Here is a 25140-nt window from a genome sequence, read left to right as displayed (position 1 = left end):
GATAAGTACAGGTAGTCCCCAAGTTATGACAGACCCAACTTACATCTACCTGGTCTTACAACGTTAAGAATTCTTAACTTTTTTTTACTTTTACAAATTGTTTAATGTTTAGTACTGTATTTATTGCCAATTATCATTTTCTCTCGTGTATCTACATTGTGTGTATTGTCATTTTTATAATTTTATCTTGCATATCCAGATTGTGTGCGCTGAAATAAAGAATACAGCATTATCATTACTATTATTATTATTAAGAGCCGACATACACTGAAATCCTACCTACAACAAGCCGTAGGAACGGATCTCCATTGTAACTTGGGGACTGCCTGTATAAATCCCATACGACCACAAATGACTTTCAATAACTGATTGGAAGACTGAGCAAAAAAAAAAAAGAATGTGCCACTTACCCAAGACTACTACACTTACAAGCTAGAAAATAAGCATGTGAATCTATATACAACTATATAGTACAGTACTTACAAAATCAGAGTGGAATCCATTTCCAAAGCCTCCAAAGTTCTCAAACTCTGCAAACAAGTCATCGAAGTTAAAGTGGAAAGCATGATTTGTAGGGCGACCACCACCTTGTTTCTGAGTATAACCAGCATGGCCCATCATGTCATATTCTTTCCGTTTTTCATCGTCAGATAGCACTTCATATGCTGAAAAAGTAAAATAAGCTGAATATTTATAAAAATATGAAGTTTTCATAATAAAACTAATATTGTAATACTTAACTGAACACCTGAATTGACCCTTAATCCCCACTAGCCCAAACAACTCTCAATTACCCATCCCATTACTGGGAATTTTAACAGCCAGCGTTACCAACGCTGCAGCTAAAATCTTGTCACTTGAGCTACCATACCAAACAGTTGGCAACACTGACACAGGTGTGCACCGATACGCCCCATTTTTGTCAATTGCTTTATTCAAGGTCAAAACTGATGTGAGGAAAGGAGGGTGGGAACCATTCAGGTGTTCAGGTAAGTATTACAATATTTGTTTTATTATGAAAATTTCATATTGCAATACATTCCCTGAACAACTGAATTCACCCTGTTAACAACATTTAGAGGAGGAGGGATCAATTCTATCGCACGCCCCTTTGACAACCGCAGAGACGGTAGCTTGGTAGCTCACCAATCTGCTCTGCATAAGATATCCGTTTAGTCATACACTCACCATATCAATCAATGCTTTCAGTGAAGAGACATGTTGGAGAGTACTTTGATCGACAGTCAGGTCAGTACTCTCGGTCCGTCGACCTCCCATGTGGCTCTTCAGAACCTCTCATGTACGGAGGAGAACGAGGCAGAGTGCAGAGCCGCTGTCCCTCCAGGAGAACAGATCTAAGTTTGCGGTACACCCCCTTTTTACAACCGCACAGATGGCAGCTCACCGATCTGCTCTGCATAGGATATCTATTTAGTTATACACTCACCTTATCAATCGATGCTTTTGGTGACGAGACATGCTGGAGAGTACTTTCATCGCCCATCAGGCCCATACTGTCCCAGTCCGTCGAACTCCCATGTGGTTCTTCAGAATCTCTCAAGTATGGATGAATACGATGAACCTCCCATGTGGCTATTCAGAGCCTCCTTATGTATGGAGGGAAATGAAGCAGTGCTGAGCCGCTGACCCTCTGCCATGTAGGTTGCGGATAAGGCCTGACAACCGACAAGCCAAGAAGTATCTCAGCCCCGACGAAAGAGCCTAGCCTACTACAGCACCCCCTTGGACTCTCATAGGGAAACTATCAAAGACTAAGATACTAAAACGTACTAAATCTAAGTTCATGTGATTGTACTATCATTGCTGCCTAAGAATTCTAAAGACTAAAAGGAATTCCTCTATCTGGTTAACCTAAGAATCTCCACACTAAGTGAAAACCACCTCAGCTAAATGACCGCACCCTAGGTAATAGACTTCGCCCCTACACGTGGACTAAGAGAATACCCCTCCGAACCTCCGCACTAAGTGAATACCACCTCAGCTAATTGAACGCATCCTAGATAGTAGACTTCACCTCTACACGCGATGAGGCGAATCGAACGTCTCTTAAGTAAAGGAAGTAAACACTGAGACGGAACTCCAAGTAGCTGCCTCCAGAGTAGAAGGCACCAAATAATTCCTTAGAAAGGAAGATGAAGTGGACATACTCCAAATGCTATGCATCAGGGAAATACAGAGCTAAAGACGACGAAGAAGCCTAGGAAATCACCTCCCTCCAAAAGCAACTAAACGCATTCTTTGACAGCGGACGGGAGGGATTCCGCTGAGAGACAAGAAGTGTACGCGGTAGCAGACGGAGTTTCTCAACCTTTGATAAATAGACTTTAATGCTTGCACCAGACAAAAGACATCTCTGCTGGATCGCCAGTAATGAACACTTGCCATTAAAGAACTTTAAACGAATGAGGCAGTTTTAACCTACAACACTGTCTTTGCCACAAATTCAGGAAGAAAGACAAATACGTATCATTTCTCGCATAGGAATAAAAGAAAATCAACTATTTGGCTATGGAAGGTCTAGAGATGGCATGACCTGCCTTACGACACTAACTTAGTAACTTTATACCTTGTCTAACTGAACCTGGTAAGGCTTATGGATTGACTTCAAGATGAAAGAAAGCTGTCTAGCCACAGCTTTAGGGAGTCCGGACTGCCTAGCTGCCCTCTCTACAGTTGCCCTGCAACTAGGTACAGCATGCGAGGGTTTGGATGATAATGGTGAGAATACGGTCGTCTGAGAACTTTTGCAAGGGTAGGGACATCGGAACTTCCGTAAGGAGCTCTAGGAGTTCTGGAAACCAAGCGCGTTAGGGCCAGCAGGGAGCTATTAGAGTCATAGACGTCTTGACGCTCTTCCGCAATTTCCTTATTACCTGATGAATGAGACTGGATGGAGGAAAAGCATACACCTGCATGTGATTCCAATTTGTAACGTCACATCGGTGCCTATCGACATGGGGACCACCATTGGTGAGAAATGAACTGGAAGACGATGGTTTAACCACATCACGAAAAAGTCCACAGTTGCTGGCCACTTCCAGAGAACCTGACAAATTACTTTGTGAGCCAAAGTCCACACTACCCCCCAAATACCTGACGGGAGTGACTTAGCAAATCGGCCAGTATGTTGAGACTCCCCGATATAAATTGGGGAAGAAGAGACACTTTTTGTTCTTCACACCCTCTCAGGACTCTCTGTGCTAGAGTACTGAGTTCTGTTGATCCTGTTTCCCAACCCCCGCCCCCCCAAGTTCTTCAAATAAGACACGGCAGTTACGCTGTCGCTAAACATAGCCACTACTCTGTTGCGCACTAGGACTGAAAACAACTGAGGGCTTCCTTTACAGCCTTGATTCCCGAAGATTTACTGAATCCTCTCGTTTCCGACCCCCCCCAGAGGCCTGAGGCCCGGGGTTTCCTCCAAGGTTATTCCCCAACCTTGATCTGAGGCATCTGTGTACAGATGAACGTCGGGAAGAGGGGAGTCGACAGACCTTCCCGGTGTCAGATGCAATTCTTCTGACCACCACAGACAATCAACAGGCAAGAATCGCTCCCAACTATAACTGCGTTCTCGTTGCGGAAGTCCCAGCGATTCCTGAGACATACCTGGAGAGCGCATCCGGAGAAGAGACCATGGAATTAAAAGAGAGAGACACATTATCCCTAAGAGGCTTCTCCAAGCTGGTACCAGCCGTTACCTGTTGAACAGGAACCCTCTACCTGCTGAAGGACCGACTGGATCCTCTCCAGGGTTGGGAAAACCTAAAAGGAAGAGAGAGAATCCTCCTACCTCAATAGGTTAAAGATTCCATAAGAATTCCCTCACTCTTACTATCTCCTCTAGAGAGGAGGCAAGGATCAACCAATCGTCTAGATACCTCAACACTGTACCCTCAACAATGCATACTTGCCGACACCGGAGACATGAGTTAAAAGCAACAACGTTCGTCATACTGGCTACGTCATCTTCCTTGAACAAAGAATTAGTTAAGGCTAAGGTGTTCTAAGCAATCCCGCTTATGAATGTCCGGATGATGACCAAGATAGAAATTTTGACTGTACCCTCAACAATGCATACTTGCCGACACTGGAGACATGAGTTAAAAGCAACAACGTTTGTCATACTGGCTACGTCATCTTCCTTAAACAAAGAATTAGCTAAGGCTAAGGTGTTCTAAGCAATCCCTCTTATGAACGTCTGGATGATGACCAAGATAGAAATTTTGACTTTTCTGCTCCAAACGTCGTAGACAAAGCCAAAGCATTCGCCTGGTGAGCCAGACCCCTCGAGATAAAATTTATTAGGCTGCAAACAGCCACGAATCCGAAGGGACATAGCCGTCACTCTTTAGAACCCCATTACAGTAAATGCCAGCATCCAGATAGAGTGCTGAAGAGCCTCAGTCTGATTGCACACCACATCCTCCAAAGCACCTGTTTCCCTAAGTCCCTACAAGCCAAGACGACACCGAGACCTAGACAGGACTGCCTCAACCAATTCGTTGAAAGGCAACCTGACACCTGCTGAAGGGTTACCTCGAACTGCGTAAATCTTCTTATATGGAGAGAGAAGAGAAGAGTCCTGTCTATTAGAAGCCACTACCGACGCTAAACGACTGTCCACCTCCTCCAAAGCCTGTCTAACCCGATCGAACCAAACCAGCAACACGAAAAAGAAGCAGGAGCTGGTTTTCAGTGGCATAAAAGGCATAAAAAAAAAAAAAAAAAAAAAAAAAAACCTAATTGACGAAATCGGGAGGTCCGGTGCTCTTGCTTGAGGGTACAAAGAAGTAACACACTCAAGAATGCATCTATAATCGTTACTACTGGCAAGAGGACATTCCAAGTCCGCCAGAATCTCCTGCACCTCCGGATAATAATCCTGTTACGCAATGTCCGGATGGTCTAAGACCTACGAAGGAGGAGGAACTGAACGAAGCCCGGACAACAATGAAGAATCCACAAGCGGACCCCCTAACCAGAATGGTGAACACCCACACCTAATCGGGTACCCAGAGCTGAATCCGCATAGTTGAACCCACCAGGAAGAAGAGAAGGCTGAACCAAGAAACCCGGAACCGATCCCCCATTATTACCAAGGGGAAGACAAGTGAGAGTAGCCAAACCCACATTGCTAAACCCTGGGGGAGGATGAGCAAACGAAACCACTTGCGGAGGAACGGAAGAAGATGAAGAAGAAGGAGGGAGAATGAAAGAGGTAGAAGTTACCCTCAGTTACCAGCGTGGAAAATAAAGGCGATGAGAGCCGCCGACCGCTCGAAGAAGGTACCGTGGAGCACAAACCCAAACTGGAAGCACAGGCAAACCCTGTAAAATACCTGACACTACCAGAACAGCCCCTTGAAGCAGAAGCAAGGGGTTGCGCATACCCGAAGGGATGGAACATGTAATGCCTGCGGCCAAATTCTCAAAATTGTGTTTCCACCAGTCCGGAAGCTCCTCCTACTGGAGAAGACTGTACTGAGGAAGGAAAGGAGGGAGACAGGAATAACAGATGCAGAAGAAAAGTTACCTGAGACAAGGAAAGCCAAAAGTCACAAGAGGGGGGAAAATGGAAGATGCGGGAGCCACAGGGAAGACTGGAGCAGAAGAAGAGGCGGCCGAAGAAGAGACTGGAAAAGGAACAGCAAAGGATGTGGGAGCAGTATATGAAGCGACAGATAACCCGACTGTACTGAGGAAGTAAAGGTGGGAGACAGAGGAATAGCAGACACATAAAAAAGGTTACCTGAGAAGAAGAAAATCCAAGAGTCGAAGGAGGGAAAACGGAAGATGCAGAAGCTGCAGGAAAGACAAGAGCAGAAGAAGACACAGAAGAGGAGACTGAAAAAGGAGCCAACAAAGAATGTGGGAGCAGGAGATGAAGCGACAGATAACCCAGAAGAAAACTTGGAATGAAGGGACAGAAGGTACACCGAATCCGCCCCTCGCCCCAACCCCCTCAATAATCCTGAAACATAACCGACATGAATTCTGGACACTACTGTGTCACATGATCTCTAATGTTAGAGAAACCATTAAAAAAAATAAAATAACCTCTCACCATAGGTCTGTACCCGTTTGAAAGACCCAACAAATCCATCTTATATTCCGCCACATCCAATTGCAGGTCCCACAAACTACCTTTTGAAGCCGAAAGGACACACCAGAATACGCCTTACAAGATGGAGGAGTAGAAAAACACAGAAAAGGGGGAAACTACAGAAGATGATTCAGAAACAGTTGGAAGTGAATTAGGAGTTAGAGCAGAAGGATTCTGCACCACCGGAACTGAAACATTGACTTGAGACTTTGAGCCAGACCGAGAAGCGGTGATGAAGGCGAAACTTTTGCCAGAGCACACACACACACAAACACAACAACAACAACAACAACAACCACCACCACTTGAACCCGAACCTGGAACCCGTCCAAGAGAACGACTCTGCACCTTTACTACCTTTTCCTCACTACCTAAACCAGACCTACCCTCCTTTATCACACCTAGATCCTGATCCTGACTGACATTATCAACAATAAATTTATCAATACGACATGGGGGTTGGGGGGTATCCTTCACTGCGTGCTCCTCGCTGAGGGGGCCGGAGAACCTTCCCACTCGGAGGCTTTGCGGTTCTCCATTACCCTCAGCACCTGTTAGGGCTGGTTCTGGAACAGGCAGGGGAGCTGAAAAGGAAGGACTGCACATCCTAACACTACTACTATCCTTATCTGAGAAATGTTGAAAAGACTAGTTATTAAATTTTCCATACTACTTGCACTCCTATCCTCTATCTGTCTGACTACTTCTGAACTCGCTAAATCCATCAACTGATCTATAGCAGAAGCCTGAGATACTTGAGGCAACGAAGAATCTGACCGACGTTTGCCGCCCTTACTAGCCAAAGACTTGTGATGATGAATGTAATCTTCCATCTCTTGTGCCTTCCAATCGGAACATTCATCGCAATGAGTCTGCACATTACACTTAACCTTCCTACATACCTGACAGAATGTCTATCATGTCTTGCAGGAAGAAGCGATGAGCGCCAGTGTCCACTGTCATAGGGGCAGTTGAGGTCGACGTCGAAGCCGACAGCGCGGTAGTAAAAGATGAAAAAGTCCATGATGAACAATCAAGACCGGGAACCAGCGAGTCCAAATCCAAAAGACTTCGCACTGCAGAAGGAAAACCTTCCAGCAGCGCGAACAAAAAGCAACTGACGAAAATGGGGCATGTCAGCGCACACCTGTGTCAGCGTTGCCAACCATTTGTTATGGTAGCTCAAGTGACAAGATTTTACCTGCAGTGTTGGTAACAATGGCTGTTAAAATTCCCACTAGTGGGATGGGTAACAGAGTTGTTCGGGCTAGTGGGGATTAAGGGCGAATTCAGGTGTTCAGGGAGTTTATTGCAACTGTTAAAAGCTCAAAATGCATATCATGTCGAATACTCACCTCATGATTGGAAGAAAAAGAAAAATAATGTAGTGCTTACTTCCATTTAGCATTCACTCTGACATTTCTTTAAGAGGATTAAATTTGAAAGAAATTGCACAGCTTGCGAAGTCATTCCGAGGACTACAAAGGAGGAAGTTCAATATGCTACTGTAGTGGTAAAATTTTAAAAGTTGTAGCGGGCAGCAATCCAACAACACAATATAAACATTAGCAGTGCACAAATGCTTACCTTCTGCAATCTCCCTGAATTTCTCTTCAGCTCCTGGTTCTTGATTTTTATCTGGATGGTACTGAATGGCTAATTTTCTAAATGCCTTCTTGATCTCACGATCACTTGCATTTCTACTAATTCCTAGTGCCTCATAATAGTCCTTTGTGCACGACCCAATCGCTGACATGGCTATCACGATGCAAGTCCAAACAATCCACAGATCCATGATTAAAGTAAGATTGGTTCTTCAATCAAATTTCTGCAATAGAAGAAATTTAGTTATCAGATTGTTCCCTCCGTGAAATTTTTCAGTAAGCAAATTTAAAAAACATTAAAAAGAATGAGAAAGAAACAGCCAAACTAAATGAAGGTGACTATCTGCAAATAATTCAGAATCTTCCTAATGATAAATAAACACATTCAAACAGAACTGAATATACTGTTAACACTGATTGTCTAACTGAAATCTAAAAATTCTAAAAAAAAATATATATATAAAACTATAAAAGCAAATAAAAAAAATACATGCGCAGTCTATTGTTGAAACTTACTTGAAGAACATACAGTAGGTTACACTTCACATCTTTCATTATCAGCTTCAAGCATATTCAACACCATTCACAAACAAAATAATCTTAAAAATGTTCTACATAAAGCATTGCACTGTAACCTTAAGACGACTCAAATCTGGCATTTATGAAGAATAACTTAGATGACTAAAACCTTAAAACAAAAATGTACCTTCCTTTACGATGGCCAATTACTTTGGTAAGATTTTCTGTAATGTGGGCAACTTTACACTAAGCATTATCTGTTAACACAACAGTAGTCTAATTTATGAAGCTTGGGCTATCAAGCAAAACAAAGTGGCACTTTCATACATTCAGTGCTACAACAGTACAATAGCATTAATTGGCAGAATATTCACAGAGAATTTCAACACACAGTCTCAGCTTCAGTATTATCTATAATGGACAAGAGACATTGTGTGTTAGAAATTATTACTCTTGCAACTCACATTGTGGTTAACTCATACTGTATTCACAATGGAAGGAGATTCTATTCCCAGTATTCAAAAACATTACACAAAGTGGGAACTACATATGGCAGTCTAAAGACCAAAAGAAATGGGCGAGGTAAGCTACAACCATATAAGAAACCAAACTGATGTTCACCTACAGAAAATACTCAGGCTGTGGTATTGGCCATAGGAAAGGAAGACCATACTTTAAATGTTGCAGTTAGCAAAATCCATACTTAACTTTTCATGATCCAGAGTATCAAAAGGGACAAAACCTAATGTAAGAATAAAAAATTTTATGTTACTTCTCAAATTTCAATTTTTCAAGTCATTGCATTTTCTTTATCCCCTTTAGCTACTTCCTGCAATTCATCTTCAAAATGAATTAAATTTGCTTCAATTTCACATCCAAAGTTATCACAAAAACATTTATACGACTTCCTATGATTCCCACATCATTTTCCCTCCCAAAATGAAAGTCCAGTCAAGTAATATATTCTGTCTACTCTTGCCCATCTATGCTAAGAAGCTGCTGCCCTTTCCAATTAAATATTGTGATATGTTTTTGATTTATCAATGACTAAAGTTCATTGTAAAATGCTGCATTACTCTATTTTGAATTTCCTTGGCAAAAATACCAACCTGCTTCATTTTATTATTGTGGTTTTGCCTGAGCTTTGAAAACTACAGTACTGTAACAAGGCAATAAGTTATTATCTTTCTTTAGTGCTAATAACAAATGCCAACCTGATATGTAGTAAAAACAAAACAGGGAAAATAATACATCAAACTCCTGGAATATAAATTTTTTCAATACTGACTACATAGACTTACTATTCACTAATAGTAACACATTCCAAAAATATAATACTGAATGGTCACAAAAAGTGTTATCCTATATACAAAATGATCAACAACAGAGCTGTACCTATAATATTGAAATACAGCACTGTGCAAACTTTAAAACCTTGAATTTCCATACGCTACAATACATGTCATCTTCAATAAAGCTATAATACACATCTGTATGAATTAAAAAATAATTTCACAGTTGCGCTGTGGACATATGGTACATAAACCATATTATAACAAATACTCCTACAGCATATAAAAACAATACATAACTTCCATTGCACAAAAACTACCTAATAAAGAAGATATTTATCAAAAGCTTAACTAACCTTTGTATGTGTATAGCTTGAAATGAAAGTCACATACCTAAACCTTATGTAATAGAGTATACACAATATAAATATACTCTTGACAAAATATGCCTCTAAATGAGATCACAGGCATGACTATCTACAAATTAGATGAAATTTTTGTTATAATGAAAAAGGAATGGGTGCAGAAACTCTCAAGTAACTGAAGTTATAGTCAGCCATAAAACCACGGCGGGGTAGTGCTAAACATTTCTTTAATAAGGCACATAACAACAAGAACACCTTTGCCCTCAACTTATTGCACATTACAGGAGGAGCAACTCATTCATTCAAGCTCTTGAGTCAGGAAACATGGTCTTTAATAAAAAAAGCAGGCAATAAATGTACCTAGTACATGATACAGTACTTCTATTTTCATTTCATGTCAATAAGAAAATCCTGCCTTTCAAATCATAGTGCAACATACTGAAAAATATATGCACTCCTAGTTAGCAATAGAGTAGACTTATAAGTATTGGAGAACATTCACAAACTTAAATTAAAAATAACTCCTCCTATCCCAATTAAATAGGTACAGGAGATACCTATTACCCGGTACATAAAATTGGCAGTACATGTGTGGACTTCAGCATCCTTGAAAACTATTAAAAAAGAACTGACGAAAGAAAAAAAAGATGACTAGTGTCTCAATATAAAAAGTACCAAAAATAATGGTGCTAAACAGTATTAATTACAAAATATGTTATGAGGCATTTGTTTGCTGTATCATCAAAATAGCTCTATACTCTACAGAAGAACTGAAACAATAAACATACATAACCTTACACAATAAACCTGACAATACAAAAACAGGAACTAATTTACCCAACATCAACATAATGTACCATAGTGATTTCTGATCACTCACAAAGTAAAACTACTTTCCTTACAAGATATTATACAATTAAAATCCATATCACAGGTTTGTTTGTCCCAGTATTACAATAAAACAACACAAGCTAGTTCCTAGCACTTCATAGATGAATGTCTATACAGTTTTATTCAACATGTTCAAGTTTATGCAAGGCAATCATGTTATAGTACAATCACAGGATTCTGTTTTTTCTGATATTATTCTTATTCACTTTCTGCAAAATATAACACACATTTCACTCTTTCAATAAATGCCACAACCCACTATCATTCATATAGTAACACTTTGGTTTATGACTTGGAAACAAAGTAACATCAGGATTTGGGTGGGTCACAAACACTCTGAATACTTCTCTTAAATCATGACAAAAAGAAGGGGGTTCCACTTTGGGGGATGTGGAGAAATTATTTAGCAAAACTTGGTCTGAAAGTTTCAAATAAAAAGCAAAATGATCAACATCTGTATAAGTAAAAGGCTTAATGGTTATGGTCCCCGTCTTGTAGTCATAGAGATCACAAGCAACTGTGTGATCCCCCATCCAACGTGATGCTGACCTTAGTGGCAAATCTGGATCATGTGATTTAAAGGTTGCTGGGAATACTGCCCCACTAGAAAGGTGAACAGCCATACCATACACTATTGGTTTTGGTCCACTAGCTCCTTGTGTGGTATTCAAAGAACAAGTACACCAAAGAATAAGATTAAACTGACACTTGTGTCTCATGAACAACCCTAATATTTTTAAAGACAGACTTTCAGACTCATTTTTTTTTGCTTCTCTACTTTCTTCTTCAGGGACGTACCCACCAACCACATATAATTCTAAAGGATCTACACTGCCCTCAATTTGAAATACTTTAGATACCATTGTGTTAACTGCTGCTTCTTCATTTTTGCTCCCATCAAAATGCGCTACACAAACGGTCCCCGATTTATGTCTTATAATGACAATATGGCATGTGGTAGCATCATCAGATCCTATGTACTTGACCTTAGCATCGCTTGCAGGGACAACAGCAAACTCCCCTTGTGCGACATACAGACTATATTCTTCCTGTACCAAAATATTATTCTGACTAGCAAAACTAGACCACTTAGCAGCTACACTTTGATGGACCTGATAAAATTCACTAATGGAATCAGGAACCTTATCTAAAGGACTGCCATCAATAAGAATAACCATATCTGCCTACTGATAAGGTAGTTTCAAGAACTATTTTGATTTTCTGATCCTCTTCACCAATTAACGAAGGCATAAATTTATCCTAAGGGAATTCTTCCATCAGACGACCCTGAAAGAGAAAAGGGAATTTGTGCTCCAAAATGTAACAAGTGTGAAAGACAAGAAATGTATATGGAGAAAACATGATAACAGCAATACAAAAAAATGGTAACAGTAATACATAAAAAAATTATTAATTCAATACCGAATTGACACACCAACTCTTTATGGGTGCTTTGTTTTACTTCCTGAAAACAAGAAAATTTTAATGCTTGCAAAAGAGGAATCAGCATTTCATAAAATATTTCTAAAGGTAAAAATTATATATGAAGGCTATAGCTTATATTGTACAATGTAATTTGGCCTCCCTGATCATCTTGGCACACACTCACTTCCATCTATTTCTGTTCTGCAAGTGCAAAATATACCTTATTATATAAAGGCCTCTAACTGCCTGTACTGAATGTGTAAGAAAAACTTTCATATGACATTATATTACAGGAAATATAGTACAGTACATAAGTCATCCCCATAAAAAAGCCATATGACATAAGAAGACCTAGTACGTTACCACTTGGTACATACAGTACTGCATAATACATACCAAAGAACCTTTCTCAAGTTATGCAATGATTTCTGAAAAACTCAAGCTTTGCAAGAGAAAGAGAACATGTATATCTATACATTTAAGTATATAACATACAAGCTCTGCAAGTATAATTCTTCTTGAGTGATTCAAAACCATAAAAAGAGTTTATGGTCAAGTTTAAAGAATCAATAAATAATTCTTTAAACAGCTTTTAACCAAATCTGATGGTCAGATATACTGTACAGTATAACAAATAAAAAACCTGTCAAGACTGACAACTTGACTGATCCCTGATTTATATAATAACAACCTCAGGACTTGCAGAATGCCCTAAGACTTCTAACGAGAAGTTATTTTTTCAGATAGCCTAGGTAAAGATGACAGAAAAAATACCATTTAAAACTAAATTCTCTCACTTTGTAATTAAAACACTGATAAACAGTACAAGTTTTAAGATTTAACCTTTTAAAAGTTCATAAACGAAATGTATTTACAACAGCAACTATGATTCCCTCATGACATTCATGAATACTGTTGTCTGAATGATGTTTAGTGGATGAGATCATTTGGCAAACAAAAGGACTTTAACCTAAGCCAAAGTTCAACACTTAACAATTCTAGGACTGAAATATGCCTGACTAACTGCATGTTGTGTAACCTAACAAATCTTCCATGCAAATAAGCATTCAACCTGTATTACAGAGCAATATCAGGGAATATTTGATATGTTACAAAACTTAAAATGCTCTAACTCTAGATTTCTACATACAAAATGTAAAGCTAAGATTTCTGAAAAATGAAATTTTCCCACAGATCCTGAAAGTAAATAGTTCTGTTCTATATGGAAAAACCCATTTCTCTTGAAGTCCTAGCTAGAAGCATTGCATTCTTCCAATGTCCATTACCAGTACATAATGATCACAATTTCTGCACCAATAAGCTCTTATCACACAGGATAAATCATTTGTATACTTTAAAAAATCAGAAATGAAATGTAAAAATCAGAAATGAAATGAGAGAGAGAGAGAGAGAGAGAGAGAGAGAGAGAGAGAGAGAGAGAGAGAGAGAGAGAGAGAGAGAGAGAGAGAGAGAGAGAGAGAGAGAGAGAGAGAGAGAGAGAGAGAGAGAGAGAGAGAGAGAGAGAGAGAGAGAGAGAGAGAGAGAGAGAGAGAGAGAGAGAGAGAGAGAGAGAGAGAGAGAGAGAGAGAGAGAGTGTAATATGTTTCAAAATATCAAAACCCATAAAAGGATTCATCAAAACTGAAATGTGCAAACTTATTTGCAAACTTATTTTAAAGGAATTGTGCTTCATTTCCATTTACTTTAGCACTGTACTCTCTTGCAGATTCCACAAAGACTGTGCTTCACAACCATCAAATGGTACACACATCAGTAATACTGCTGATGTATCTATGGTATTTTGAAAAGTGACATTTTTATGAAAAATTAAAATTTTATATATACTTACCAAGTAATTACATAGCTATTGGTTCCTAAACCTATGGGAGCTTAAAAATTCAAACTTTGCGTGGCATTGCTTCTATCATTTGTCTGTAGGTGACAAGGTTATGCCCACTATACGAGACTTAAGAGGAACAACTTGGCAGAGCTCAATTCATTTCATGCTCTAATGTCCATGTGAGGGGAGGAGGGCGGGCTCCAATCATGTAATTACTTCTACAGTAAGTATATATAAAACTTTACTTTATCATAAAAATGTCATTTTTATATAAGTAACTTATCAAGTAATTACATAGCTTATTCCACACTGTTAGGAGGTGGGAAAGAGCATGGATATATTTTACTCCAAAGCATTAAGTAATGAATTTGAAATAGAAAGGTTGCTAACTCACATTTGTTGTTTTGTTACCTGTTGAGAGAGCTGCTACAGGTAGGTACTGCCTCTGGTCGGCGCTTCTCTCAACCTGCAGTGGGCGTGGCAGTGTAGCCAAGGGTCACCCCTACATTAGTGGGAACTTTGCAGCAAAGGAAGTACGCCGTATGCTGACAAAATTTAATAGATGCCCTTTCCCTGGGCACAGACCAGAATACAGAACAACACCACTATCACCTACACCACAGAATTAAAACCACAACCCAAACCATTAAAAAATGAAACTGGTGGGTACTCCATGTACAAAGTACCGCCCAGGCTTCCCATAGACTTAAAACCTTAAGTCAGGGCGAGTGGATAACAGAGAAACAGAGAGTTCCCTATGCTTCCTCTCCCAACACTATGCCAGCCATGGATAAAGGTCCTAAAGTGTTAAAATTTTCAAACATGGTCCCTATGTCCTTGAGGTAGTGTGAGGCAAAGATGGATTTGCATCTCCAATACATCAACTGCAAGATCATAGAAAGAGACAGGTTATGTCTCAATGTCAGGGAAGTTGCGACTGACCTAATTTTGTGAGCCTTAACCTTACCTAAAGGAAAGGCATCTTCCTGGATCTGAAAGTGCGCTTCTGATATAAACTCTCTCAGAAAAAAAGGAAATGGCATTTTTTGAGAGTGGGCGAACCAAAAATGAGAGTGGGCGAACCAGGCTTCTTAAAGAGCACCAGAGGTTGCTCGAAGGTCCTCTGATCTTTTCCATCCTGTGAAGGTGGTACCTGAGACACCTCACTGGACAAAGAAGCCTCTCTTCTTCCTCAGGTCCTAAAACGTCCATGAGACGCTTGATAACGAAGGATCGCGACCAGGGCTTACACGGGTCCTCATTTTTAGCATGGAGTCCAAGAGAAAGTGAGCAGACTGCGTCCCCTTGCACAAAACCTACTCTCTTGTCTATCACCCGTAACTCACTAATATGTTTAGCAATAGCAAGAGCCACTAAAAAGTGTCTTCTTGGTGAGACTCCCGAGTAAGACAGAACGGAGCGGTTTGAACAGAGGACTTAAAAGCAATTTCAGTAAAATGTCTACATTCCACGAAACACTGGAACGACTTTCTTGCTTAGTTGTCTCAAAGGATTTGATTAACTCACCGATGACTTGATTAGAAGACAGACCCATTCCTCGTCGTTGAAAAACTGAGCTGAGCATCGACCTATACCCTTTGATGGTAGAGGTTCATAATTCTTGACAGACTTCAGAAAAGTAAAAAAATCAGCTATATAGTGGCTGCACCACCTTCTGAAGACTGGATTGGTAGAGCTTTGTAGAAGACATTCACCTGCACCTCGCAATCACCTGTGCAGCCTGTCGCAAAAAGCCTTTTGCTCTGACATGGTGCCTGACAGTCTGAAGCCTGTCAAGGCCAGAGCGGACAACCCTTGGAGAAATCTGCCCAAGTAGGGTTGTCTGAGCAGCAACTGTTTTTGTGGAAGGAGTCTTGGATAATCCACCAGGAGTCGGATCAGATCTGGAAACCATTCCTTGTTCAGCCAAAGGGGAGCAACTAGGGTCTTGGTGGTACTCTGATGGCTGACAACTTGCTGATTACCTCCCTGACCATCCCAAAGGGAGGGAAGGTGTACACATCTAGGCCTGTCCAGTCCAGGAGCATGGCATCCATCACCCATGTTCAAGGATCCGGGACCAGAGAGCAAAAGAGTGGACATAGGTGATTTCTCGACATTGCAAAGAGATCTACAGTGGGTCTGCCCCATAGTCTCCACAGATTGTCGCAGACTAATGGGTCTAGGGTCCATTCCGTCAAAAGGACCTGTTTGCGGCAGCTTAGCTCATCCACAATAACGTTCATTCTCCCCCTGTGAACCGGGTAATAAGAATGACTTGATTCTCCTCCGCCCACAGGAGGAGGTACCTTGCCATTTCGTAGAGTGAGAGTGCCCGTTTGTGAATGCAAGAAAGTGCAGTGGTCTGTCCGCATGCACTACTCTTTTCTTGTCGCAGACTAGGTCTGGGAGAAGGCCTGAAGGCCCAGGTGAACAGCTCTCAGTTCCTTTACCTTGACTGTTACAACGTTGTTCTGTTCCAGAGACTTCCCGGCTGTCCAGTAGAGCACCCCAGCCTAGGCGTCTGAATAAAATTGAATTAATAAAATTGAAGGTCTGGGCTCACTGGAAGACGAGACTTCCCTTCTTGAAGTCTTTCTTCGCAAGACCACCATTGGAGATCCATTTTGATTTCAGACGTTATCGGGAAAATGAGAGAGTCTGGTTGAATCTTTCTGCACCAGTTCGCTTTCAGGAAAAACTGCAGGGGTCTCATGTGCAGTCTGCCTAGTCTCACAAACTGCTCCACTGAAGCAAGGGTCCCTAGGAGACTCATCCACTGCACTGCCGAGCAGTGAGGAAGGGCAAGGAACTTACTGACAGTCTGAAGATAGTGGTCAACTCTTTTGGGCAACAGAAAAACCTGAAAAGTTTGAGAATTCAGGATCACCCCTAAATAGGGAATCTCCTGAGTCGGTGACATAAGGGATTTCTTCTCGTTTATGATAATGCCTAACTCCATCAGGTGAAGAGTTCTTCTAAACTCCTCCACCCACTTCTCCTCCGATGAGGAACGGAGAAGCCAATCGTCCAGGTGCAAGCTGATGATTCCCAGAAGGTGAAGCCAATTCCCTAGAGGAGCAAGGATTCTTGTGAAAACTTGCAGTGCTGTCAACAAGCCAAAGCACAAGGCCCGAAACTGTAGTACTCTGGCCTGAAAGACGAAGTGTAGATATTTCCTTGAGTCAGGGTGAACGGGGATGTGAAAATACACATCTTGCATATCCAGGGTTACCATCCAGTCCCCCTGCTGCACTGAAGATATGACTAAAGTGAACTGTCTCCATGTAAAACTTCGTCTTCACGAAGAACGTATTCAGGGCGCTGACGTCCAAAACGGGCCTCCAGCCCCCCCCAGGCCTTTGGAACCAAGAAAAGGCAGTTGTAAAAGCCTTCTGAATGGCAATCTAGTACCTCTTCCACCGCTCCCTTGATGATAAGGGATTCAACTTCCTGAGAGAGAGCCAAAAACTTCGTGGAACCTTCTGAATATGCTCTCCTCCAAGTCCCGGAGAGTGGGCAGGACCTTGTCCCCTACAAACAAACGATAGAAGCGCCGCTGTGCAAATTTTGAATTTTTAAGCTGCCGTAGGTTTAGGTACCAATAGCTAGGTAATTACTTTGTAAGTTACTTATATAAAAAAAAACATGCATACAGATTCTAGCAGAGGCTAGTCACTACATACAAGGAAAAGAGTGTTTAATACTTAATTTTCAAATTATTTTATATATATATCTACAGTACTAAGGTATGTCATTGAATCACGCATATAAAGAGTAACAAAAATTATGGCTTTCTTCAAAATGTAGTACAGGTAGTGCAAACAGAACAATTAGTTAATTTTCATTGGTAAAAAATAAAGTATACATACTGGTATATGCAGATAAAATTCTCATAAAACATTTAAATCCAATGTACCTCCTAAGAAAGAGTAAGTTACAATGGAGGGGGAAGGAGAGTTATTAATGAAGAATGCAAATATAAAGGCCAATGTTGCTTTTGCATTAATGGCATTACTGACTCCAGTTATGAATATAAACTAAACAAGTCACAGTAATTCTCAAACAGCTGGTTACCTTCAGTGCCTTTATACATTCCCACTTTACTAAATACATGATGCAAAGGCAGTAATAATACTGCATTCTTATTTGACATACACATATAAGGATATTATTTTGCACCTCAAGTCACATTTGACCTACACAACCCCTCAAACTGTATCTGAGGAGGCTAAGACTCCACATCAGGGTTGAGTGATATGCCACTCATTTGCCAAATTTGGACAGAAAAATCATAGAACCACTTCGGGATAATGTTACAATACCATACTTCTACATAAAATAAACTGAATGATCAATTTGTTCTAGTAGGTAAAACTGACAAACACAATATCAATTAGATTATAAATACTTTTCCAATTTTTAGTGCAGTAACCCTTTGACAGCATACAGATATGACTCCTTCTAAGGACACATTATGTATACAGGTCCATAGAAAATGTCAGGTGTAAGGCCACCACATATGGCAGTTTTGTTTTAAGTAAAGAGAACCCATGGGATATTTTATAAAAGTGCTCACTGATGAAAACTGATAAGAATCCTGTTACAAAGACCAGCTTAAAAACAGGCTATTGTCCCACTTAATGTGAAAAATAACTTAAAAGAGGACAATATTGACGTAAGAATTGTGCTATTACAGTCTGGTAAGTTATGAAGCCATGTGCAACGTCCCAGTATGACTGGTTACAGTACCTTCAATTGCTGCTATGTCAACGCTACAAGTGATGCACATGTACGGTAAGGACATGGATAAGGAGTGAATCAGAGTACTGTATAACCAAACATTTTACATAATGGGCCTGAATTCTGTGTATATGATATAGGCTATATACAGTCACAAATATAGTTTCCAAAAGTAAAAACCCTCATCCAAATGACAGTATACTGAGTGTTGCCAATAACTTTAGAATCTCGGTAGGGCACTGACACACTGACTTTGCACCTGGTAGCCTACAAGTTATAATATGCAATGCATCAAAACAAAAATTCTCATTGTGGTATCCCTAAATTTAAATACACATGTTAAAACAAATGTCCCATAATGACTTGAATACTGCATTCTAATAAAAGACCATCATGCTGTCACAACACCTCCTTGCCTCAGAATGTGCTCAATGAGATAACAGAAACCTTGTCCAATTCTAATAAAATAAAAGACTCCACTATTTAGGTTTTATTGTATTTTTGTCACCATGTGAGAATTTCATAGTTGCACCTGCCAATGTTTATATAGGCTTATCTTTTATTCCTCCTCCAAAAAAAAAAAAAAAAAAAAGTGCTTGGTAAGACAGTGTAGTACAGTATTTGTGGGGATAGGCTAGTATATGCTTGTCATTCAAAGGGTTCATTCTTGCACTTCCTGGGGGTGATAGTATTTCTACTCTTTTACCTATCTAAGCCTTCTGAATCACTGGCGCATTTCTTCAATATTCTAACCGGGGCCCCGCCCCAACTAGCAAGCACTTAAAGAAATTCAGTTGATGCATTAGGTAAAAATTTCAAGTTTAATATAGGGTTAAACCCTGATAACCATTGGCTAGCATATATTTCATCATAGATTCCTGGGCACATACCCTTGGAAACTCAAGGGTATGCCTGTCAATCAACCAGTTTCCTCAACATTAAGCACTTAGCCCAATGATATACCCTTGGCTTAATCTCATGTGATTATGATAATCTTTAATTTCAAGAAGGCTTAACCTCAATATATAATAAAAACTGCAGAGAACTGCAGAGAAATACCTTAATAATATAGATAATGGAGAGAATATAGAGCATTGTAAGCTTATGTTTGGTCAGTGCAAATTCAGTTTCTTAATTTCTGTATGCTTAGACAACAGCACAAAACATCATATCTAATGTCAGTGCTGTTCAAAACTCTTTTGTTTACATTAAGGTAGACTAGACTAGGTTACATGGAAGCTACCCAAGAGTAAAAATCATGCACGGATCACACTCCAACAAAGAAGATACCATAACTTCCATTCTAATTTACCAGAGCAAAATACCCCTGGCTTTGATATACGTCAAAACTTTGCCAAAAACAAGTGCAAATTAAATCACTTTTATCAGAACTGGTTGAAAGTGCGCCATTTGGAATCTTTTCCATTTGGGAATGTGACCATTAATAATCTGTAATGCATTTACCAATAAAAATATGATTTTCATCCTGTTCTCAGTCCAGTGTTAATTTTTGCAAGGGTTCTGCTACTTCTTGGACATTGTTTCAGAAGAGTTAAAAACTTGTGGTAAAGATGCTATACATGAGCACTTATGTGCTCAATCTTTATCTTTCCATTACTTAACAGTTCAATTTTTTTGCCAATGAATATGCCTACTTTAAAATTTCTCTTGGAGACTTCCTGAATGTTTTCCAACTTCTCTTAATTTAACCTACTCAACATACTCAGCTCAACAAAGGCTGTCTTGTATATAAGAAATGCTGTTGGATATCAGATACAGTATGTATAAACCTACTCTCCATCCAACTGAAAGTCATCCCTTCAACTGATAAAACACATCTCGACATAAAAACTTTCCTGACTAATGAAATCTATTATTGGGTTTAAGATAATTGGAAATGCCTGCCCCAGCTTCAAGTATACTGGAACGCCTAGGGGAGACAGAGTGGCCCCCTCACCAGTTGTGATCCTTTATGCAAATTTTGTTATAATGAATTCCTTTATTTAACCCTTTATGATCTATGGTGCTCTTGCTCACACCATACTTAGGTTAGGTTACACTGCATACTACTGCATGCCTTCCATCACTCTTAATCAAGTTAGAGGAAGGGGAGCCCCTCTGGTCGAGTACTGGTAGGATTGATACCCTTGATTTGGCTAAGGCCAGCTATTCACAATCAGGTTTACTTGTCAGTTCACCGACGACCGTTTGACAGATGAGTGTCCACGCGTAATGAGTAGAACAGTCAGTTGGACAGTCAACTTAAGGTCACTGCCCTCAGTTCTCGCCTAGCCTTCATCGTGGCAACACTATATGGCAGCGATGGAAACTCTGCTGGCTGATAAGGTGGTGGAGCTACATAGACTGGCTGCTGCGGCAATTTATTTAAAAAATAGGAAAGAAGCAAAAAGGTATAACAGAGTATGGTCTAAATATTGCCTATTAAAGAGAGATGTCTGTTCTCATACAACATTGATGAAAATGGTTCAATTAGAACTGGGGGTTGGCTCGGTTAATTATGAAATGGACCAAGAAGCGTACTTTCACTAGTAACACCTTTCATAAAAAAGGCAGGACACTAGGCTGTGCCTATACCAAATTGTCTATCACATGGAAATATTTCTATTTTTCATCATAAGATTTGGACTCACAACATTCTACAAATAATGCCACAGGGTCTAACAATAAAATGAATCAGCCTTATGCATAGTTTATTCATATTCTGGTCTGTGCAGCCGAGATCCTTCCCAGGCGAAATTCAGCGGCAAACTCATAAAATTGTTGCTTACCCGTCCACATGCAATCACCTGTCAGTTGGTTGGAAGAACTTAGGAAATTCCGTCCACTTGTCCACACCCAAGTTTCAACGTCAGTTTCCATGAATCGACAAGTAAACCTGATCGTGAATACCCGGCCTAAGAAAGGTGAGGTTAAGCTGCATCCCTGCAACATGCCTTACAGCATCTTTGTCCACTGTAATGTTTTGTGAATGATAGTGACTGCTGACAATATTCATTTATGTTTCAGACAGCTCATCCTACTATCCATTTTAAGATCCATTTTGCTGGTGCAATTCATCTGTATGTCTCTTCACCCCAAGCCCCATATAAACCTCTTCCCCACTTGGGTTCCAAAAATCATTCTACGTAGTGTAGGCCTACATGGTTGTGAACACACAAGAACCATTGTTCATCACCAGTAGGTTAATCAAGGTCAGAAACGCATAAAACAGTAGATAAAACATCGACAGAGCCGAATTCATGCCTATGCCCTTTGCTTTAAGCAGCTTAAGGGGCAATGATAAGTTTATTCATTTGACAACAAAGTAGCCTATTACACTACAGGGTAGGCCTATACCAAACTTCAGGGTCTGGCCAAAATTGGCGGCTTAACATAGGCCTAACCTATATAGACTCGTCTATCTGAACGCTGATGATGGCAGCACGTTGCTTAGGACTACGCATTCTGATCTGCAGGCGCCAAGTTGCTTATGCATTCACATCTAAAGAACATTTTCTTAATTTTTAGAAATATAAGTCACCAAGGGTCTAGGCCTAGGTAGCCTACCCAATGCATTTCACTGGGATGTATTAGGCTAAAATCTCCAGTGGAAAAAAAGAGCATATCTAGCTTGGGTCACAACACACACATCCAAAAGGCATCTGGCACAGCCTAGCCTGCAAAACCTAGGCCTAAGCTTGAGTAAGCCCCCACCGTAACGTTCTTTACCCTCCACAAATTTCTCCGGTGATCTTCAGTAATAGATGGTCTACATTTAAAAAAAAAAAAAAAATCCTAAAATGAATGACACACAAACTGGTCAAGAGAAGCCTGGTAAGCTACGTAAAAAAAAAAAAAAAAAAAAAACACTGCATGCCGCACCAGCTCAAAATAATGAGCCTGGCCTAGGTCCGGATGCTTCAGGCGGGCTCTGCCACTAAGGAGGGGCCTGAACTGAAGGATCGTGTCTAAAGCCCCTGGATGAGCCTCCTCCTCCTCTAGGATATTACTGTAGTTTCGATTTTGGCTACGAGTAAACCGTACACAGTCGCACATGGTCAGCGCAAATGACAGCAGGGCACCATAAACAAACAGTAAGAAATGGATGAGTATGATTTCAACTTTAACTACTTACAATGTTTGGATAATAATGTCTTGATAGAGAAAGATCGGCGATTATTCCGACGGCGAAGCGTTGACGATCCTTCGTAGTAAAGAATATGTATCGTGTTCAACTACACAGCAACCTTTATAGGTATGTGGCCACAAGTACCTTCAAGTTACTTCTGACGTGTATTTCTTCGTCGTCCTATATAGATAGATGATCGTGGATTGCTGTTGCCTCGCCTTCACTGAAAATGGCACGGTCCACTTCCTTTCACTAGCGTGCGTTTCTTTTTGGAAGAGCTTCGACAGTATATCTTTGACTGTTACAAAGTTTTAGACACTCCAGGTATCAAAATTACGTTGCTTTACACTAAAAGGCTTATTTCTATGAATTTTTTGATTAATTTTTCCAGTTTTAAGCTAAGTTCTTAACAAGAAAAACACTGAAAACTACAAAAATTTGCGACACGTAAAACTGCGTTGTAGACGATAAGTTTTAAAAAATTACGATATTTTCAGAATAAGATTTCTACTGGAGGCACACTTTATCCACGCTAGTACACTAGCAGGTTTCCTATTGGGGAGAGAGCCTGTGACGTCATTTAGCACTTCATTCAAGTTACTTTAGACTCTAATCTGAATAATCTATGCTTTCCTTTCAAAATGCACAACCCTATGAAACTTTTAAACAATCATATATGAATGAGAATGTAGTTTAACCAAAGAAATGGTAAACTGTCCGTTCAAAACACAGCAAAATTATTTGGAAGTACCCTCGGAGTGAATCATTAATGTTCAGTTGTCTGAAAATAAATGCGCAACTGCACAACCATTAATAATAGATAAATAAAAGCTACAGTACAAATAGTGTTCGCTCGTTCTTCTATTATTTTGCTAAGGTAATAACGTCTAGCTTTTGCGAAGGATGCAGACAGTTTTGTAGAGAACCCAAAGATGCGGAAAATCAATAGAAGGCTCTGTTTCTGGAGTCTTCTAGTTTGTTATTGGCAGCTCATATCCTTGCTGGTGTGAAATAGTTTCAGTCCCTAAAATCAGAGTTGCTTAATAACTAATGTAAGCTGTAATTTGGTGAAGGGGCATGAAAGATTTGACAGAATAATTTAGGAATAAAATTTGTTCGGGAAAATAAGTTCTAACCAAACGGGGGACACCTGAATCAAGTGAGGAACGATAGGAACTCCGAAAATAAATATGGATGATGAAATGACTTTGGTGATAAACACATGAAATGGAATATATTTCATATAGATGACACTGTTTTACCTAGGTCTAAGGTAAAGTCCATAACGAAGGTAATGAGTTGAATGACAGATAACCCCTAAATCTAAATGAGGGCACAGATTGAGTGTTAATAGTCAGAAGAAATCTTTTAAATTTTTGTTTCGGAAGAGGATTAATCTAGGATACTGAGGCAAACATACTAAAGATAGTCAGAAACTTAGGAATATCCGTTAATTAACACTAAATTATGAGGGATCAGTGGCTAAAAAAATATCCAAAATATAGCTCTCACATCGAGATACCTAAATATGGATATCTGGATATTGCTCAAGGCCTAATTACGTAATCACAAGACTAGAATATGTTTCTACAAAACTGTTTCACTGAGAAGTTAAAAGGACTCTTCAAGGAGGTGGCTTAACTCATATGAATAAATCGAACAGTTCTATACCGACGAGGGAGTTCTGGGAATTTTGAGTCTTATTGATTGGAGTGAGGCCAACTTATTTTCATTCAAGAGCATGAATTGTCCGTATAGAAGAACGATTCTGGAATATTCACTCAAACCGATGAGAAGAATCTGTCAGGGGTCACAGGAAATCATTTTGCCCGACGAGTTAATTTCACGACCTATTCATAATCAAGTGTTTACAGGTCCGGCATGATTAAGGCTAGGTATAAGGTAATTAGCGTTAAATCAGTCGGCATACTGGCTACTTTTATCACTGGATCTGCAAGCCAGTTGAATTAATAATCCTACCCACGTCGCCATTATGAACCGTGTGCATAACATAATACTTGCCTTACCTTTCACATAAAATCTTTTCTGCATCACCAATGATCTCTTTTGAACTACCATCAGCAGAGTTGTTTGTGTTTACTAATTTTGTTGCAATTGTCCCCTGAATCTCTCTCTCTCTCTCTCTCTCTCTCTCTCTCTCTCTCTCTCTCTCTCTCACTCACACACACACACACACACACACAC

The 25140-nt window shown here is 40.0% G+C and overlaps 2 protein-coding genes across 3 annotated transcripts in view; both read right to left on the bottom strand.

Annotated features, from left to right (window-relative positions):
• LOC136850261 (dnaJ homolog subfamily B member 9-like) overlaps positions 1–23492 on the bottom strand; it is a 34072-nt gene extending 10580 nt beyond the window's left edge. Inside the window, exons 1-3 of one of the 2 annotated variants that reach the window (XM_067123938.1) lie at positions 22942–23492; positions 7715–7955; positions 484–665 (exon numbers count right to left, since the gene is read on the bottom strand). In XM_067123938.1, coding sequence (XP_066980039.1) covers positions 484–665; positions 7715–7922 — 390 coding nt within the window. In that variant the 5' untranslated portion in view covers positions 7923–7955; positions 22942–23492. The remainder of the gene's footprint in view (positions 1–483; positions 666–7714; positions 7956–22941) is intronic. The other variant, XM_067123937.1, reaches the window with a different exon arrangement.
• On the bottom strand, positions 9509–22940 carry LOC136850260 (protein N-terminal asparagine amidohydrolase-like). The gene is made up of 2 exons (XM_067123936.1): positions 22689–22940; positions 9509–12085 (listed from the first exon to the last, which is right to left on the bottom strand). The coding sequence occupies exon 2, from the start codon at positions 11974–11976 to the stop codon at positions 11029–11031; it is 948 nt and encodes a 315-aa protein (XP_066980037.1). The 5' UTR covers positions 11977–12085; positions 22689–22940; the 3' UTR covers positions 9509–11028.
• Positions 23493–25140: the final 1648 nt, after the last annotated feature.

Source organism: Macrobrachium rosenbergii, chromosome 21 (assembly GCF_040412425.1).
Source record: "Macrobrachium rosenbergii isolate ZJJX-2024 chromosome 21, ASM4041242v1, whole genome shotgun sequence".
Lineage (NCBI taxonomy): Eukaryota > Metazoa > Arthropoda > Malacostraca > Decapoda > Palaemonidae > Macrobrachium > Macrobrachium rosenbergii.
The sequence above is the reverse complement of the archived record's forward strand: the minus strand, read 5'-3'. Positions and strand labels throughout refer to the sequence as shown.